This window comes from Mustela putorius, unplaced genomic scaffold (assembly GCF_011764305.1).
Source record: "Mustela putorius furo isolate JIRA1106 unplaced genomic scaffold, ASM1176430v1.1 tig00004007_pilon_pilon_pilon, whole genome shotgun sequence".
In the NCBI taxonomy this organism is placed as follows: domain Eukaryota; kingdom Metazoa; phylum Chordata; class Mammalia; order Carnivora; family Mustelidae; genus Mustela; species Mustela putorius.
The window spans coordinates 3,501,148-3,520,070 of NW_025422145.1; the positions used below are offsets into that span (position 1 = coordinate 3,501,148).

The 18,923-nt window shown below is 48.3% G+C and overlaps 1 protein-coding gene and 1 non-coding gene across 2 annotated transcripts in view; both read right to left on the reverse strand.

The window, feature by feature from the left end:
- Window positions 1-728: 728 nt before the first annotated feature.
- Window positions 729-18,923, reverse strand: part of BMERB1 (bMERB domain containing 1) — a 105,877-nt gene continuing 87,682 nt past the window's right edge. The window contains exons 3-6 of the mRNA XM_004750335.2: window positions 12,397-12,470; window positions 5,786-5,900; window positions 4,349-4,431; window positions 729-1,989 (exon numbers count right to left, since the gene is read on the reverse strand). Of these exons, the coding sequence (XP_004750392.1) occupies window positions 1,877-1,989; window positions 4,349-4,431; window positions 5,786-5,900; window positions 12,397-12,470 (385 nt within the window). The 3' untranslated portion in view covers window positions 729-1,876. The remainder of the gene's footprint in view (window positions 1,990-4,348; window positions 4,432-5,785; window positions 5,901-12,396; window positions 12,471-18,923) is intronic.
- LOC123389736 lies at window positions 13,681-13,844 on the reverse strand. The gene has a single exon (XR_006604392.1). It is a non-coding gene; the product is annotated as a U1 spliceosomal RNA (small nuclear RNA).

The following is an 18,923-nucleotide window of genomic DNA, read 5'->3' on the forward strand; positions in this document are numbered from 1 at the left end:
TGAAAAAGGTGATCCTAAGAGCTTTACTTTCATCTTAAGGAAAAATCAGAAATTCAGATGAAGCTTTGTTCTCCATGGTATTTATCTTAACATTCTTTTTTTTTTTTTTTTTTTTTAAGATTTCATTTATTTATTTGGGAGAGGGAGAAAGAGCATGAGCAGGAAAGGAGCAGAGGGAAAAGGACATACAGATTCTGCACTGAGCATGGATCCTGACATGGGGCTCCATCTCAGGACCCTGGGATCATGACCTGAGCCAAAATCCAAGAGTCGGACACCAAGCCAACTGAGCCACCCAGGTACCCCATGACATTCTTGATAATACCGAAAAAGTAGAAGCAGCTTAAATGTCTGATAGTAAGGTAGGGTTAGTTAGATAGATTATTGGCATACCTACAAGATGGATTACTAAGCAGCCATTACAAATATTTGTAAAGAGTGTTTAATGTTACAAAGAGGTCTTAATGATGTGGGAAAATGGTAGTGATATAACACCAGATGAAAAAAGAAACTGGTTATAAAATGGTACAATATGATGCTGATTGTGGGGGGAAAAAAATTGCATGAAGGAAAATCTGCCACAAGGGCAGCATGGTCTCAAGTTGGAAAATTTGTGGGAGATACAAACAGAAAACGAGAAACTTCTTTATACTTTCTATACTTTTAAAAGGTTTACTGGGTATGTGGATAACTTCCATAGTCAAGGAAAAAGTAAAAAACGTTAAAAATCCTGTGTACGTGGTTTCCATTTTTATTTTCTCTGATGGATGGTTGCACATCAGCGAATCTTGAGTTACGCTAACTACGTTAGGCCGGTCACAACACACACACGCACAGAGAGGTCACATGGGCTGTGCCGGGCTGGCTGTCGCAAATGTACATCAAGTTACACAGGTGGAATTATTAGGCTGGTTAAAATACACCACCAAACGATGGGACACGGTTGGGTCAGGCCACCTCTCCCGCCTGCCGCTGCTGTTTCCGGAGGTCTTCGTGTTAGGCTGGTGAGTGGTGTCCTGCTGGCACTCCCTCCAGTGGTCCCCAGTGGGTGGAGAGTGCCTGAGTCAGCATCAGCTCTGGGTCCCCTTCTCATCTGCCCATGCCTGGTGTTGGAGCCTCCAGCACTCTGCTACCTCTTCTGAGCACTGGTTGTGCTCCAGCCCAGGCCCTCATCCCCACTTTGCTCCACACACCTGGGGCAGACATTGCAAGGGAAAGAAGAGCCAAGAGCAAATGGACACACTCCCGATGTGAACCGTGCCCAGACACAGGAGGGGAAGAAGCAGATGTAACCACAACACCACACACAAGCTCAGTCTTTACAGATGGGCCTTCATGTCTCCAAGACGCATGGGCTGTGTGGAGCCCTCCAGAGCACAGCCCCTGGGAGAGGACAGACGGGAGATGGGAGCTTTGCCCATCCAGGGCAGGCCTGATAGCAGAGCTAGAAGGGTGGATGGGGGATGTGTCCAACATGGTGCTAGATTGTTGAAAAGTCACGACTATACACACCTGGGGATCATGCCCCTCTCCCAGTTCATTCGCACGGTAAGTTAGATATAGATAGATAGAAGTGGAGATATACTTTTTCAAGGGAGGACCTTTCCTGGTGGTTGGATAAACAGTGAGACAGATTCCTGGGTTTGGCATGCTCTGGGGGGGGGGCCATGCGACAGTGAGGGACTCCCTATTGCTACACTCTGTACAGGGCGGCCGGGCCCGCCCGCCACGCCCACGGCCCCTGGCGGCAGTCACAGGCTTGCCTTCAACCCCTTCTGCCTTGGAGAGCTCTTGGGCCCCTGTGAAATGGGGGCTATGAAGACAAGAGGGTGGGAGGGGGGTTCCCCGTGGCCCCGGGGGCACCCCACATGGGGGGCTACATGATATTACACTGGGTGGCTCCGCAGCAATCCTTGATGAGTGCCAGCCCAGTCTTGGCCACTGTGGGCTTGCTAGGTGGGGGCTCTGCTTTCTTCTCTGCTCGGGAGCCTGCAGCAGGATAGGGGCACAGAAAGAGAGAGGGGAAAAGGGAGAGAGGAAGAGGTGACATAAGGAGAGCCCCAACCATCAGAAGCTCCTGTCCCATCCCAACCCCTAGCCAGGCCTTGCTCCAACTCTACAGATCAGGTGCGGTGGAGAGCTGGCGTGTGTTTTATATGGTTCCAATAACTATTCCCACCTCCCTAGAAGCCCCCTGGCTTTCAGTCCTCAGCTTCCAGTCACAGCCTTGAGCTCTTATCCTATTCAGTTCTCTTCGCCATTGTATCTGCCAAGCCTGACACAGGGTCTGGCATTCAAAGTATTTGGTGAATGGATAAATGGGAAATATTGTCCAAGTCACTTTAATCTGGGGTTTCATGTCTTTCAATTCTGGGAATTGGTCATACATTATCCTTCCAGAAAACTCCTTGTTTTCTTCTAGAATGCCTATTTGAAGTAAGCTGGACTTTCTTATTCTCTCTTCCATGTTTTAGAAGACATTTGCCATATCTTTGTCTCTTTGTGTTATGTGCTGGTTAATTTCCTCAGTTCTGTCTTCCAATTTATGAATTCTCCCTTCAGCTCTGTTTAATCTACAGGTTTTTACTTCTGTGACAGTTTTTTAAGAAATGTAATTATTTGCAAATCTACCAATTCTTTTCTCATGGCATCCTGCTATTTCATTTTGGGTTTTATCCCTTCTCTTATCTCTTTCATCATTTCAAATATACTTTGTTTTCTCTTTTAGATAGTTTGTTATCTCCAGTTCTTGGGAAGACATTCTCTTTGTGGTATCTACTGATTCCACTCATGGGGTTCAGTTCTTTATGGGTTTAAAATTTTTATCAACAGTTCATTTTCATAGAGTTGTTTGTTGTTGTTTTTTTTCCCAAACTGTGGGTTACATATTGTGGGATGCAGAAAGGTCCTCAACTGAGCAGTTTTGCATCACTTTGCTGGGACCCCAGAGATTTCAGTGGCTTTTTATTATTTTAATTTTTCAACTTTAGTTCCCAGCACTAGAAGATTTGTGCAAATTTGGACACTTGGCCCTTTGCATGGGGTACAAAAAACCGGGTGTTTTGATTTCTTGCCAGATTACTTTTTGCTATTCATAACCGTGCTTTCCTTGCTCCTCCTCTCTCCCATTAGGTGGACTTTTTCTGATTGGCTTTTCATGAAAGAGACAGTCCACTGAGGATGCTGGATTTAGGCAAGGACCATATGCCTTGTGATATTAGGGGCCTGAAGAAGGGGACCTTCTTCTTTCTTTATTCCCTTGTACTCTACCCCACATTTCATGGGATATTAATAGATGGTCAAGGAAAACTGAGTTTGTGGCCATGGTAAATGGTGGCAGCCTTTGGGTTTTATCTTCCTAGCAGGATTTCCAGTCCCCTCACTCTGATAACAGTTGATGTCTCTGGGGCTACAGAAGCAGGCATGCAACACAGATCTGGCCAATCATAGCATCCCAGCCTCTTGATGATGGCGAAGCCCTAGGAGGTGGGAAAATGATCCGAGAAGGGCCAGAGTTTTCCCCTGAGATTGATGTGTTTGGATACCAGGAGAGAGAATGTATGGTGTTGTTTTGCTGCTGCTAATTTATGGTTCTGGAATGCAGGCCCCAGGAAGAAGGCCCATCCATGTAGTAGGAGAAAATGAAGCTCACATACAAAGAGGGGCAGAAATAGAAGGAAAATGAAGGCATTCTAACAGTGTCTGGTTCTCGAAGCTGGTTCCTGTTGCACTTCTTCCAACAAATCCCCCTTCGTGCTATTGCAAATTTGAATTGAGTATGTTTCCTATAACTAAAAGTAGCCTCACTGGGTCAACAAAGAGAAGTAGAACCTGTTACCACTTCTTTAGGCTAATAGATATTGGCACCAAACAGGTCAGATATGTAGCATTTCCCAAACTTGTTTCACATGGAACCTTTTTGCACTGATTATCAACAGAGGCTGGATTTCCCTGAGCCTCAGCCCCCACCTTTCTGCCTCAGTGGCCATGCAACTTCTGAGAAATCCACCAAACCTACAATTGGTAAGAGATAGCTGCTGTTAGGACCAGCTACAGTCTGCCGAGCCCCGGGCAAAATGAAAATGCAGGGCCCCTTGTTCCAAAACTATCAAGAACCTCAAGATAGCAGGAGCAGAACATGAAAACAAGCACAGTGCCCTTCTGGCCATCGGGGCCTGGGCAGCTTCCTTGGAGGCATGCCCATGAAGCTGGCCCCACCTGCAGCCATCGTGTGCCCAAGTCTGATCTCTAGAAAGTATTTTCTTGTCCCTGCTCGGGCTCCCAGACCTCTTTAAAATTTCCTTTTCTCCTGAATGGGGGAAGGAGGAAGAAGAATGTAGGCACTCACTGGCTGGAGATTTGGTTACTTTATCTAGGGGTTTTAACTTGATTCTCAGGAAATCCGCCATTTCCTTGTCTTCTTCTTGCTCCCTGTGGAGACAGGCATGTAAAGACAAGAGGGAAGTAGAGTAAGCAAGGAAAGCATCCGGGAACTGAAGAAATGGGGCCAGAGGTTCAGTGTGTGGGACCACGCATCAGGCTCTGTGGCTGGTGTGGGTATGCTTCTGTGTATTATGTGCGGCTGATACGTGTATGCTGCATGTTACATGTGGATGGGGAATGTTTTATGTCAAGTGCAAATGCTAGAAGCACATAAGTCCAGGGGCCTGGGTTGGGATCCTGGCTCTGTTTTATGCGTCGGTGGTGTGCCCATGCTTTTTGGGTGTGTGTTATGTGTCCGTGGTGTGTACATGTTGCATCTGAAGAACTTACTCTGAACCACAGACATGTATCAACAATGGAGTAACTATCTCCCTGGGGCCCAGGTGAGATCCCAGGGCAAAGGCAAGGCCATGCTAGGACCCAGCCTCTGCAGGGGTTTCAGTGAGCTGAGTAATACCTCTCCTGACCCTGTACCCTTAAGTCACCTACACATCTGTGTTCCCATGAGGTCTGTGGTAAGTGTCAGCAATTTACCTGAACTCTTCGAAGGGTCATCAGGAACAAAGTCAGCAGGCCCAGCCTGGCTGAGCCAGGCGAGGTACATTCCAGCCTTCAGAGGACCCAGGAGGACAAACAATAAAGAGCTAGATGCCTCCTAGGTTGGAAGAAGACCTGTGAGCCTCTGTCCTTGTGGGGCTTTCCAAAGGCATGGCTCCAGGACAAAAATACTCAAGAATCAACATTCCTTTCCTTTGAGTGGGTGCCCTGTGCCTCCAGTGCCCATGGTTGTCCAGATCAAGTGGCAGGTGCATCTGCAAATAGGAGACCCTGAGAGCTAGGGAGTGGTGCTGGAGCCACCAAGGTGGGGGACAGGGAGGGGGTTTTGGGGAGGGGGAGGAGAAGAGAACAAAGCCGGGCAGTGGACAGGGCAGGCAAGGAAGCAAGTCAGCCCAAGGGGCAGGGTTTCTGTAGAAACCCACAGAAGTTTCAGGAAGTGGCCTTGATGACCAGTTTGCCTTGGGAGAAAGGTCAGTGAAGAGAATGCATAGGAGGCTCTGTCACGCATCATGTCATATAATCCCTCCCTGGTCACCTCCTCAAGTAACATTGTCTTAGGACCCACAGGCCTTTGCAAGACTTTCTGGAGCTGGATTCCAGTTTCCCTGGGATGTGCAATAGGTCCTCAGACCGGAAGGCTGGGGGTTCATTTGGACCCAGTTTGTGGGAGCATTTGTTGAGGCCACATCTGTCAGGCCAGGCCACGAGTCCCTGCAGCAGAAGACGGCTTTGAGAGGAGACCTAGGACTGCGTTCTAGCAGCGCTGGGTTGGGAGCCCACTCACCTTAGCCGCTCGACCTCCGCATCATCCACCAGAAAGTCTCTCTTCTGCACCAGCTTGTGGATCTTCTGGATTAGCTCATCCTCTCTCTGCTTTTGCAGCTTGGTCTTTTCTTTTTCTGGGAAAAAGAAAACACCAGCAAAGAAACTGTCAAGTGCAAATGCTAGAAGCACAGAAGTCCAGGGGCCTGGGTTGGGATCCTGGCTCTGCCATGTCACTCGCTGGGTGAACTTGATCTTCAAGTTCAACTGGACCTCTTCAAGCCTCAGTTTCCTTTCCTGTAAAGACACATGGTGGGGCTTAATGGCAGCGGTCTTAGTGAATGGCTTAGCACAGAGCTGGGCCCGCGGCAGGTACTTAGGAGCCGGTTAATGATGCAACAAGGGGGTCATGCAGAAGGCAAGGGGCTCAGAGGGCCCAGGCAGGGGTGTAGGAGGGAGTTACTCTACAGCCAGGGCCAATCAAAGTGTACAAGGGCATCATCCATCCTGACAGCTCTTGTCCTGTCCTAGATACCAAGACCTAGAAGGCCAAAGAGAGAATAAGAGAGTCAGGGCTAGAGATGACTGAGAAAAAGAGGCAGAAACTTGAACCTGCTTCTGCTCCCTCTGCTCGGACCCCTTCAGAAGATGAAAAGTGTTGGGTGACTTGTCTGCAGACACCACCCACTGGCCTCTAGGGACCACCTACTTGCCCCCAGGCATCACCCACCAGCCTCTCGGCACCCGCACCTTCTACCAGGCATCCTCCAACTGCCTCCATGCACCACTCACCACTCCAAGCACCACCACTTGCTTGGTGATGTGATCCTTTTGCTTTCCAACATTATCCACCTCCTTGCCAATGAGAATTGCCAGCTTGCCAGCTTCACCCCCTGTTTGCTGGCAGCACACACCTGATTCCCAACATCTCCACATGCTTACCAACGTGACTCTCCAACTGGGCTTCTCGTCTTCTCCAACACACCTCCTTAGCCCAGGCCATCTCTTCCTGGACCATGTGTGCCCTCCTAACTGGACTCCCTGGACTGCCCTCCTAACTGGACACCCATTATAGAACCAGACAGTCCTGCTTTCACACCCTACCTTCTCCTCTCCCTAGCTGTGCAACTCTGGGCATGTCCCTCAACTCCTCTGGGCATCCAGTCTCTCCACATTGGTGATCATGAAGTTGCTGCAAATTTTAAGAGAGACCGAGGAAAGTAGGCTCACTGCCTGGTGTCTCGTAAGGGCTCATGAACCGTCAGCTTCTTCCATTATAAGCGATCATTGTATATCGTCACTGTTGTTTTAATGACTAAATGCTCCCCTCTTAAATATTTACCGAATCAGGTACAAAAGAAATAAATACTTATTTAATGAACGAAAAGCAAATCTCAGCCTAAGTGTGCAAATGAGAAGTGCTTCATAAATTGCAGCTGTTATATTTTTATGTCCATGAGCTTGTTGTTTCCATTTAGTCCTGTTTCTCAACCTCAGCACCACTGATATTTGACACTGGATCCTTATTTGTTGCAAAGGCCTTCCTGTATACTGCATGGTGTTTAGCCAGATGCCCAATCTCTACCCACTAGGGGCCAGCAGTACCCCACCCCAGGTGTGACAGCCAAAAACACCTCCAGACATTGCCCAATGTCCCCTGGAGGGGAGACAAAATCACCCCTGGTTGAGAACCACAACTTTAGTCCTTTCTGACAACCGTATGAGGGAGACACTAATTTTATGTCCAAGGGAAGATGCCATGACCACTCCAGTTCTGAGGAGACAGTGGGGGCCGTGGAGGTGAGATGACATATCTTGGCTTGTCCCAGAGGAGTCCTCAAGGCAGAGAAGGCCCCAGGCATTCTCTCCAGCCAGACATCTGCATCCACCACTGGGGAGCTGGTGAATGATCTTCTGACCCTGGCTGGAGAGGTGTGAATTTCTTGGCCATTCAGTGATCTCTTTGCTTGATACTTTTATTGATGTGTCGTCAGGAGCACTGTTTCTTCCCCTGCCTGCACTCAGCTGAATCCATCTAGACACCTGGCCCTGGGCCAGGGAATACACAGAAGGATTCGACAAGGAGTTGGAGGAGAAGGTAGGGAGAGGGGGGTAGGAAAGCAGAAGAAGAAAGAAAATTTTAATATGTGAATTTCTACACAAAGGTCCCTCGGAAAACTTGATTTCCTGGGGGAATCAATGGAACCGGCATTGAGGACCTAAGCTCTATTGCTAACTGGTCCCATGACCTTATCAACCCATGATTCTTAGCCAGATAGTCAATGACATTTCAGGCGAAGACACTCTTCACGTGGGACTCCTTCTGCGCTGCAGGTTTTGGCATCCCTGGACTTTGCCTGCTGAGTGTGGGTACTGATCTTAATTTAAATTTTTGGTATTTTGTTTATTATGGATTTGTGTGTGTGTGTTTTAGTATTTTAAAATTTTTTAAAAAGATTTATTTACTTTATTTTAAAGATTGACAGAGAGAGTGCATGTGGGTAGGATGAGGTGCAGAGGGAGAGAGAGAATCTTAAGCAGACTCCCTGGTGAGTGCAGAGCCTGATGCGGGGCTCCATCCTATGACCTGAGATCATGACTAGAGCCAAAATCACGAGTCAGACACTTAACCAACTGAGCCACCCAGGCGCCCCTATTTTGGTATTCTAAATATTGCATTAATATATTCTTTGTCGTGGTTACTGGATATTTTGGTGACCTGGCTGTCCTTGTCCTCCTCATCCTAGTCCCTGTTCTGGCTCAGCCAGGCACCCCAGGGACTGCGTCAGCCAAGAACCGCTGCTCCCATCCATTTCCACCTGTGTTCTAGAAGCTTCCATGGCCCCGACTGGAGCCCCTGAGGCCTGAGTTGGCCCTGGCTGGTCCAGTGGTCACACACCCATGTCTCCTTTGCCTCAGGAGCTCCCATGTGTTCTGCTGAGACAAAAGTGATCCTGGAAATCAACCCTTGCTAGGCCCATCAGAGTTCTCAGAGGCTGAAAATTAAGACACGGAGGCCCTAAAAAGTTGGTTTTTGGGGGTTTTGCTTTGTTTTTGTTTGTTTGTTTTTGCTGTGAAAGAGAGAAGGCAAGAGGGTCAGTGCTCAGAGAAGACCGTCTGCTCTTCTTTGCTCCCACCGTTTTGGTCCTTCTGGATAACCGTAAATCTTTGTCACTGTTTCTCAAGCAAGTGATGTGTGACAAGGGGTCTTACTGGAACTAGGAGGATCTGTTTACAGGAAGGATACGCTATGCTAATCTGTCCTCCTAAACATAGAAGAGTTGGGTTTTTGGGTGATAAGATCATGGGAAGGAGATGGAGTGGACTTGCTTGGCTCATCCAAAACAGAGGGGGAGAGAGAAAGACAGACAGACAGAGAAGGAGGGAATATTCTAACAACTTTCTTGTTTCCAAACCCTTGTGAGATTGGGTTGAGCTTCAGGCCAGTTTTGGGTTGAATAGTATCCCCCTCCTCCTCCAAAATGTCTTGTTTAGTGGGGTTGGAAAGAGGATTTTTGCAGATGTACTTAGTGAGATGAGATCATATTCACTAGGGGGAGCATAAATCCAATGACAGCTGTCCTGGGAGACGTGGAGAAGACGTCTAGATGTACAGGAAAGAAGCCATGGGATGAGAGAAGCAGAGATTGGAACAAGTGAGCCGCAAGCCAAGGAGCACCACAGACCGCCCGCGGCCACTGGGAGCGGGAAAAGGTAAGGAAGGATTCTCCTCGAGAGCTTCCGGAGGGAGCAGGGCCCAGATTCCGGACTTCTGGCCTCCGGAACTAAGAGAATCAATTTGGGTGGTTTCATGCTGTTTGAGGGAATTTGACAGAGCGCTCATGCAATGGCCCAGGGCTCCAGAAGCCTCCTCTGCCCTTCCAGTAATTGCCCATTTAGTGCTGCCATCAGCTGCGGTGGGTTTTTCTACCTTTGAAACTGGTTCTCGGCAGGATATAAAAACGGGACAGAAGAACCGGCCGTCCTCAGGGGTGGCTCTACACTCTTGGTGTTCCTACCGTCACGTGAGGCTCTAAGAAATGACCCATGCCAGAGCTCCGCACTCCCAGGATCGAATTTCTAGCAGGTGCTGTCTGGACCTTGTTCTTGCTCCCTTCTTTGGATGCTTTGCGTTGGGCATTTGGCTTTCTGTGGTAGGGGTGTTCTCGAGATAGAGTTCACGCTGCATTACAAGTCCCCCATCGAGTCATGCAACCGTGTCGACAAGCCATCCTAGAAGAGTTTGGTCCCTCGAGGAGATGCCCGGTACCTGAGTGCCGTCCTCCCGCACCGTGCCTGGCACCTGGCGAGTGATCGCTGGGACAGCGGCGTCCGGAGGATCTGCTGGCCCCTTACGCCCGCCCTGCCATCAGAAGAGGAATGGACCGAGTGCTCCCACGCTTCGCATCTCCCGCCCCACAGCATCTGCATGGCGAGGCTGGCATTCTTGGCCTCATTTTGCAAACAAGGAACGTAAGGCTCAGAGAAATTAAGTTGCCACACGAAGGCCACCTGTCTGGCCAGCATGGATTCAAAGCCAGGTCCTGGACTCTAAAGTAGGGGTTCTCGGGGCACGCAGGGGGCTCAGGCATTAAGTGTCTGCCTTCGGCTCAGGTTGTGATCCCAGGGTTCTGGAATGGAGCCCCGCATCAGGCTCCCTGCTCAGCGGGGAGCCTGCTCCTCCCTCCCCCTCTGTCACTCCCCCTGCTTGTGCTCTCTCTCTCTGTCAAATGTATAAATAAAATCTTTAAACAAATAAAAATATAAGGTAAGGGCCCTTAGGTGGCAATTTTGCACCAGTCTGCCAGCGTGTATTTGGCAACACCTGGGGACATCTTTGGTTGTCACAGCTGTGGGGCAGGGGTTGCTACGGGCATCTCGTGAGTAGAGGCCAGGGGTGCTGCTGCCGAGTACCTTACAGCACACAGAACAGACCCCCCACCAGCCCCAACAAAGAATGGCCCAGCCCTACATGTTCTAGTGAGAAGGCATTAGAACAGTGCTCGGTTCCATAATGCACGAGAGAGAGAGAGAGAGAGAGAGAAAGATATTGAGTGTGCATAAGTGGGGTGGGGGGAGGGGCAGCGGGAGAGAGAAAATCCTGAGCAGACTCCCTGAGCGTGGAGCCCCACACCGGGCTCGATCTCACGACCCTGCAGTCATGGCCTGAGCTGAAACCGAGTCAGGCGCTTAACTGACTGAGCCACCCAGGCGCCTCTGGACCTACAACCCCTTCGATTATGCTTCCCGCCTAGTCATAGCTACTACTTGCTGGTACCACTAGCACCAAGCCCCATCTTCCCACTGACTTGGGAGTGGCTGGATCAGGGAATCATTTTGTCTTTGTCACGTGCCCGGCACCTAACCCAGGCAGGCAGGGGAGAAGCAGCAGGTAGAGGGAGAAACAGCCTTCTTGCCTAGTAGGGAGCCCAATGTGGGATTCGATCCCAGGACCCTGAGATCATGACGTGAGCCAAAGGCAGATGTTTAACTGACAGAATCACCCAGGTGTCCCCTAAAGCAAGATTCTTGACACAGGGTTGTTTTCTGCACCCAATACACCTTCCATTAGCACCTTCCAGACCCTCATTCCTAACCCAGCCTGGAGAGCAGGGAAAGCTCTCTTGGGAAAAGAGGCCAAATAAATTCGGATCCAAAGCAGTGGGTAGACACTCTTTGTGTGTGTGTGTGTGTGTGTGTGTGTGTGTGTGTATCTGGCTTTATTCCATATACTTGAAGCAAAACCATATTTTCCAACCCTACCAATACCTACCAAAGCAGATAGAGCAATATCTTAAACAAGATGTAAAAGAGATTTCATAAAAAATTTTTGAACATGCCACTTTTCACTAAATATTTGTGGGTTTAGAAAAGATAATTAGGATCCATAAAAAGGAACTTAGGTCAAAAGATAATAGGTTTGCTACTATCAGGTTAAAACGAATTAGTGTATAAACATAAGAGGGCACAAGTTTGTTTAGTTAACGACAAGGACAACAGTAACAATTTCTTAAGCACTTACTTAATTTCTTAAGCACTTAAAGGATGGGAACTGTGTCTAGCACCGTACATGTTTTTCCTCTCAGTCAATTCCATAATGACCCTATGAAGTAGATACCATTATTGTCCCAGCTGACAGGTGAGGAAACTGAATTTGGTGGAGTAAGATGCTTCCGGTCATTTCATTCATTAGTAATCGAGAGATCTAGTTTGGACTCCAAAGTCAGAGCTTGTAACCCCCACACTCTACCCACCCCCAAACAGAATAGTAATAGTAATAATCATTAATACTTCCTGGACTCTTCATTTTTGGACCAGATGTGAAGCTAAGCCCATGGCTTGCCATGTTCAATGTATCACAATGAGATTTATACCCAATGAGTTAAGGGCTGTGACTAGTACTACGCTATTTTCAGAGGCCAGGAAATGGAAAGTCAGATAAGGTGACTTTCCCAAGGTCAAGGAGGGGACCAGAATGAAGACTTGAAGCCAGGTCTACCTGACAGGGAGCAAGAATGGGGCTGTGCTAGGAGCAGAGATGAACTCAGCCTTCCAGACCTAAGGGGCACAGACCGGGCTGGCTGGGGGGCTCTGGGCGCCTCCTTAACTTAGGCTGGAGTCCCCCATGCTTACCTGGGATGGCAACCAAGTTCTGTAGCTCCTGCTTCAGGTCCATAATGTCATTGCAGAGCTGGATGTCGTCCATCCTGGGGAGACAGGACACCATCCCACAGCAGGTTACGTTGACAGAATGTTCTTATGACCCTGAGCATCACCCAGTTTAAACAAAGTGTTTGGGGAGGGTGTTGTCCTTTGTAAAGGCCTCACACGCTCTTCCTACAAGTTCCCCCTCAAAAGAAGAAAAACAGAGGTGCCTGGCTAGCACAGCGGGAAGAGCATGGGACCCTCGACCTCACTGTTGTGAGTCCGAGCCCCATGTGAGGTGTAGAAATTACTTAAATAAATAACAACTTAAAAAGAAGAAAAACAGAAAGTGCGTGTTACCCTGCTACTGAGAAATGATCAATCACTATTAATGACCCCTTGATGGAATTGCTTTAGGTCCTCACATCCTTACTTCTTTGCTGCTGGCCCAGTGTTTTCCATTAGCAGCTATGCTAAAAATTTCAGACATTGTAGAAATTCACAATGTAGAGAAAACTCTTCCTCAGTCCTTTAGAAAAAAAAAATGTCAACACCTCGGTTTATATTCCTCCAGATTTTTTAAATGTTCGTGTTTATACTATAAGTTATGACATCATTACTATCATACAAAAATGTTTTGCAATTTTTTTAACTTAATGATCTATCTTGGGCATTTCTCCACGTCGGTATGTGCATACCTCCTTGTTTTTAATGGCTGTGTAGTATTCCATTATCGTGATACACGGTGATTTAGTTAACCATTCTCCTAGGCGCAGACATCTGGGATGTTTCTAGGATAAATTCCTAGAAACACATCAATCCCTAGAAAAATTAATTCCTAGAAATGCAATCACTGGGTCAAGGGACACGAACACTTGCATTTTACCTTTCGTTTTTATTTTTTTAAAAGATTTATTTATTTATTCGAGAGAGAGAGTGTGGGTGCATGCACGCTCACAGGGCAGAGGGGTAGAGGGAACAAGAGAGACCATTTCCAGCAGACTCCAAGCTGAGCGAGGAGCCCAATGCGGGGCTCGGTCCCAGGACCCCGAGATCATGACCTGAGCCAAAACCAAGGATCAGCTGCTCAACCGACTGAGCCACCCGGGTGCCGCAACACTTGCATTTTAATTAGGAACTTGCAAATTGCCCTCCAGATGCGTCATATTCCCACCAGGAAAGGAGGCTCACTCCTATAATCTCTGCTATCGGGCTACCCAGACAGTCTTGCAACATGCTTTATAGTTGTTTTGTTTTGTTTTGTTTTTTCCCCAGGGGAAAGCGTGAACACAGTCCCCCACTACCACATGTTATGCACTCGAGTTTCCCACATTTGGGGAAATCGCAGGGGTCAGCATATCCAGAGTGCAATGGGTAACCCTTGCCCTGGGAAAAACATCTTCGTGATCACAGTAACTCTCCTGCCAGGTTAGTAAGTACTGCTTCACAGTTTTGTAACTGTTGTGCACGGTATGTATACCACGAATCTGGAATTTCACCAAGTGTATTTTTCAAGGCTGCTTTAATTATCCCCTTATCTTGACTACTTAGGTGGGGTTTTCAGGTTGGTTTTTTTTTTTTTAAAGATTTTATTTATTTGACAGAGAGAGATCACAAGTAGTCAGAGGCAAGCAGAGAGAGAGGAAGGGAAGCAGGCTCCCTGCCAAGCAGAGAGCCCGATGCAGGGCTCGATCCCAGGACCCTGAGATCATGACCTGAGCCGAAAGCAGAGGCTTAGGTTGGGTTTTGGGGGGCTGCCATTTGAGCCACTGTTGACTACACATGGATTCATACAAGGCTTTTTCTTCACGTTGGATTATTCGGAGTGGGGGCCGTGGATTCTCAGAAGTGGTGCCACTGCATACAAAGGGCTTGACACAGCTGTGGCTGTTAAGATGTATTTTCAGATCGCTGCCCCGTGGGGCGTGGAGGGTATTTGCCTTCATTGTGCACATCTTTATGGAACATTTCCTGTGCCTGCCATGGACAGTCATGGGCTCCAAGCCTCCGAGGCTCCTCTGCCCTTGGGAGCTGAAATTTAGGTGGGGTGACAGAGCGTGAACACAAATACAACAGAACATCACATGCTCTGAAGAAGAGTCAAGTCAAGGGGGCACGGAGGGACCAGGACAAGGACTAGAAATCAACACCTCTGAGCCTGCTGATTTCCTACCTCCTTCCGCGGATCTGTTGCCCGCATTCCACAGACCAGCATGGGGCCCCCTTCCCTTTGCTGGCCGAAGAGTGCCCATTATTACTCCTTCTGATCCTAGCTCCCAGCTTTTGGGACAAGCCGCAGAATCATCTCCCTGTTGCCAGAGCCCCCAAGCGTTTGTCAGGCCCTGCCCTGAAATGTCCTAGCAGGTGGCAGCTGCCTCGAGTGAGCTTGGGAGCTTGCCAGTAGGGCACAGCCTGTTCCCATGGGCTCTCGTCGGCGATCGTTCAACTGGAGGGCCTCCAGAATCCTTTGCCACATCGACTGCTGAGATCAGCCTCCATTCGTGGCCCTAATGAGGATGATTTTGGTCTCCAGGGATATTTGGCGACGTCTGGAGACACGTTGGTTGTGACAGCTGGGGCTGGTGTGTGGGGATCGTTGCTGGCATCTACTGGGTAGAGTCCAGGGATGCTGCTAAATGTCCCACAGCACGCAGGATGGCACCTCAGTGGAGAATGATCTGATCTGAATGTCAGTCATTCTCTCGCTGAAAAATCATGGGTTATGACTTCAGAATTGAGACAGGTACCTGGTTGATCATTTTCAAGAGATGAAAGAAGGGAAGGCAATGAAAGAGACAAAAGAGAGACAGACTGTGGTCAGAAGCAAGAGCGCTGGTACCCAAGAGCTCTCCTTCAAAGGGGTCAATGCACCAGCAGCTGAACTTCTCTGAGCCTTACTTTCCTCCTTTTTAAGATGGGAATAATAGGGGTGCCTGGGTGGCTCAGTGGGTTAAGCCTCTGCCTTCGGCTCAGGTCATGATCCCAGGGTCCTGGTAACGAGCCCCGCATCAGGCTCTCTGCTCAGCGGGGAGTCTGCTTCTCCCTCTCTCTCTGCCTGCCTCTCTGCCTACTTGTGATCTCTGTCAAATAGATAAATTAAAAAAAATATTTCAGATGGGAATAATAACAGTCTTGCTGCCCATGTCAAGGGCTGAGCACGTGCCTGGGACAGGTAAAGTGCTCGGTAATTTGTGTCTAGTACAACTACTCGCTATGACAAAGAAGCAGGGAGAGAAAGAAAATAACGCTGGGGAAATAGGTGATAAATGGAACATGTTCAATATTAAAAATAATCATCCTTATTGGGTATTTTCCTCTATATCAAAGTTTTGAAATAAATTCTTATGTAATCGTAGAGGACACACCTGCTCTCTGCAGAGGTTTTAGAAAACACCAATGGGTATGAAGAAGGAAACTAAAATGACGCATGACCTTGACCTCCCCTGCACCCAGGGGCCACTCTTCCACTCCAAGTATTTCCGTGTAGCTCGTGCCAGCTCATGCTCAGTTGAGTTTCCTTTCTGTAACTCAAGTATGGCGGGCTTGCCCTGGGAGGCCTTCTCACTCACTCTCTGCCCATCTCAAAGCTGCAGTCAGCATGATTTTGAGTTCTCCCAAACACACTCAAATTCACCACCATTAACAGGTGAGGAATTCTTCAGAAGCTCTCAGGGGAGTCACAACACAGCTCCTCATAAAAATCTCTATTCGATCCTGCTCTTATCCTCAAAAACAAAAAGTCACCATGTACCGAACATTTACCATGGGCTAGGCAGTGTCTCAGCACGTTCTACCCATAAACTCATCTATATCGTCACGGGCGTCCTATGGGAGAGCTGTTTTTATCTCCATTTTATAGACGAGGAAATGGAAATGAAGCAACGTGCCCAAAGCCATAACAAAACACCATAGATTGTGTGGCTTAAACCATGAACGTTAATTTCTCACAGTTCTGAAGGGCTAAGAAGTCCAAGATCAAGATATCAGCCAAGTTTGGCTCCTGGTGAGAGCCTCCTTCCTGGTTTGGAGATGGCCACCTTCTTGCTAAATCTTCATGGTGAAGAAAGAGATCCTCTCTCTGGGGTCCCTTGTGTCACTATGGGCCATAATCCCATTCATGGGGCCTCCACTCTCATGACCTAAGCTCCTCCCATAGGCTCCACCTCCAAGTACGATCACATTGGAAACCAAGGCTTCACCATAGGAATCGAGGAGGGAGAATTCAGTCCTCGGCAAGAGTGATGGCAATCCCGTCTGCCTTCGCCAGACATCCACTTTTCCCGGCTCCCTTGCAGCTAGAGGTAGCCATGAGACCCACTTCCGGCCAATGAGATAGAAGAGGAAGTCTGCTTGGGGGCACTCCTGGGAAGGATGATCAGAGACCCGAGTGCTACCTACCTCCTCGTCCTGATGCTTCTGCAGTCACTGTGGCGAGAGTGACAAGGGGAAGGGAGCTAAGAGGTACCTTGCTGACGCTCAGATCACCCGCATCCAGACTTCTTGGTAAGGCAATGTTAAATGTCCTTATGATTTAAGGAGACTGACCAGCTGTCTTGGTTGGCCTGGAAACTGTACCAGCTTCAGCACTGAAATTCCCATGTCCTGGGAAACTGCTCTGTCCCAGGCAAACAGGGACAGTTGGCCATCCTAGATTTAAGACATTAGGTTTTTAAAAATTGGGGGGAGGGGAGGGGCAGAGAGAGAATCTGAAGCAGGTTCCATGCCCAGCTCATAGCCCAACATGGGACTTGATCTCACCACCCTGAGATCATGACCTGAGCTGAAATCAGGAGTCGCGTGCTTAACCGACTGAGCCACCCAGGAGCTTTAAGGTTTAAGACACTATTAAGAGAATGTTTTGTTACTTAGAGTTGAAGACATTTTCACTGATACATGTGCATGGGTATGTGTGCTTTGACTAAAACAAATATATGTACTGCTCAATGCAAGCATGAATGGAATTTCAGTCCTATTAAATTATATTGTTACGAAAGCATTTCAGTAGTTCATGCAAAGCACTTTTGAAGCTTGGCTGGACCTTTCGAGTAAGGCATGTTAGTCCAGTTCTCTGCAGGAAGAGAGCTAAGTCCTGGAAACCAAACTCTACTGTTGCCAGCTTGTTCCAGAGAGAGAGAGAGAGAGATGTCATCTCCAAGAACCTGATGAACGCAGCAGGGAAAAGAAGCCAACTTGTGCTATTCTCCATCCCAGCCTTTCATGCTGGGACAATGGAGGAAATCGGTCATTTTACCAGCTCTGGGCTGGAGAGGTGATCAAGCTCTGTCAGAATAATAATGCACCTACTTTACAAAATACCTTTGAAAATAACATGGTCTGGAGCCTAGTGGAAATACAGCAGAGACCGCCATGTGAAGGTCAAAATAGACTGATGGAGGAGAAGCCCGACTTTTAAAAAATCATATTTATCTGGCTCCTTCTTTTTTTTTTTTTTAAGAAATTTTTTAAAAAAGATTTTATTTATTTATTTGAGAGAGAATGAGTGAGAGAGAGCATGAGAGAGGAGAAGGTCAGAGGGAGAAGCAGACTCCCCAAGGAGCTGGGAGTCCAATGTGGGACTCCATCCTGGAAGTCCAGGATCATGACCTGAGCCACCCAGGTGCCCTATCTGGCTCTTTTATAAAATGTGGATGTTTGGCATTCTGGGGATGGCAGGAACACTCATCCAGAGATGAGTCTAGCGCTTGGAGCCTGGACCCCAGCCTACGTCCCACCACAAACCTCTCCCAAAAGGAAAATTCTGTTTTTCTATACACTCTACACATCTGACATCAAATGTTGCATTTTTCTGCACCGAGCAACTCTGCAGTTCTTGACGGATGTCCAACTGAAGGCAGGTGTCCTCCAGTTTGACTCAACTCTGATACTCGCTGCCTCGGGTTAGCAAGACCCCAAGACTACGGGCTCTGTCCCATAAGCCTACCCTTGCTTCAGATACTGATTGCCAGCCCCAATCACCTGTTCTTCTGACAAACTGGCCATAAACTGGGGTTCCTGTGATCCCCCTCCTCAGGTTCAGTACTTTGCTAGAACTGCTCGTGAAATTTGAGGAAACAGTTATTTACATTTGCTGATTTATTATAAACAATATCACAAAGGATACAGGTGAACAGCCTGAGGAGGAGGAAACACAGAGCAAGGTACGGGAAAGGGGCACAGGGCTGCAGTGCCCTTTCTTCTTATTATACCATAATAACTTCAGGCAGGCCATTCCTCCCCCCAGGAGCTCAGTTTCCTCACGTATAAAATGAGGTGACCCCTGGGGCCATATTCTACTAGCACCCAGAGCCAGCCAGACCTGAGTGCCCATCTCAGTTCCACCATTCACTGACTGTACCCTGTGGGCAGGTCCCTTCACTGCTCTGGGGCTCACTGCCCTCACTTGGAAACGGAATGACACCCTTGTGTTTGGGTTGCATGAACGTGAAGAAAGCTTAGGGCCTAGAGCAGGCAGCCCTGAGCTTTGCACACATCTAGTAGGTGCACAGGAGAAGGCC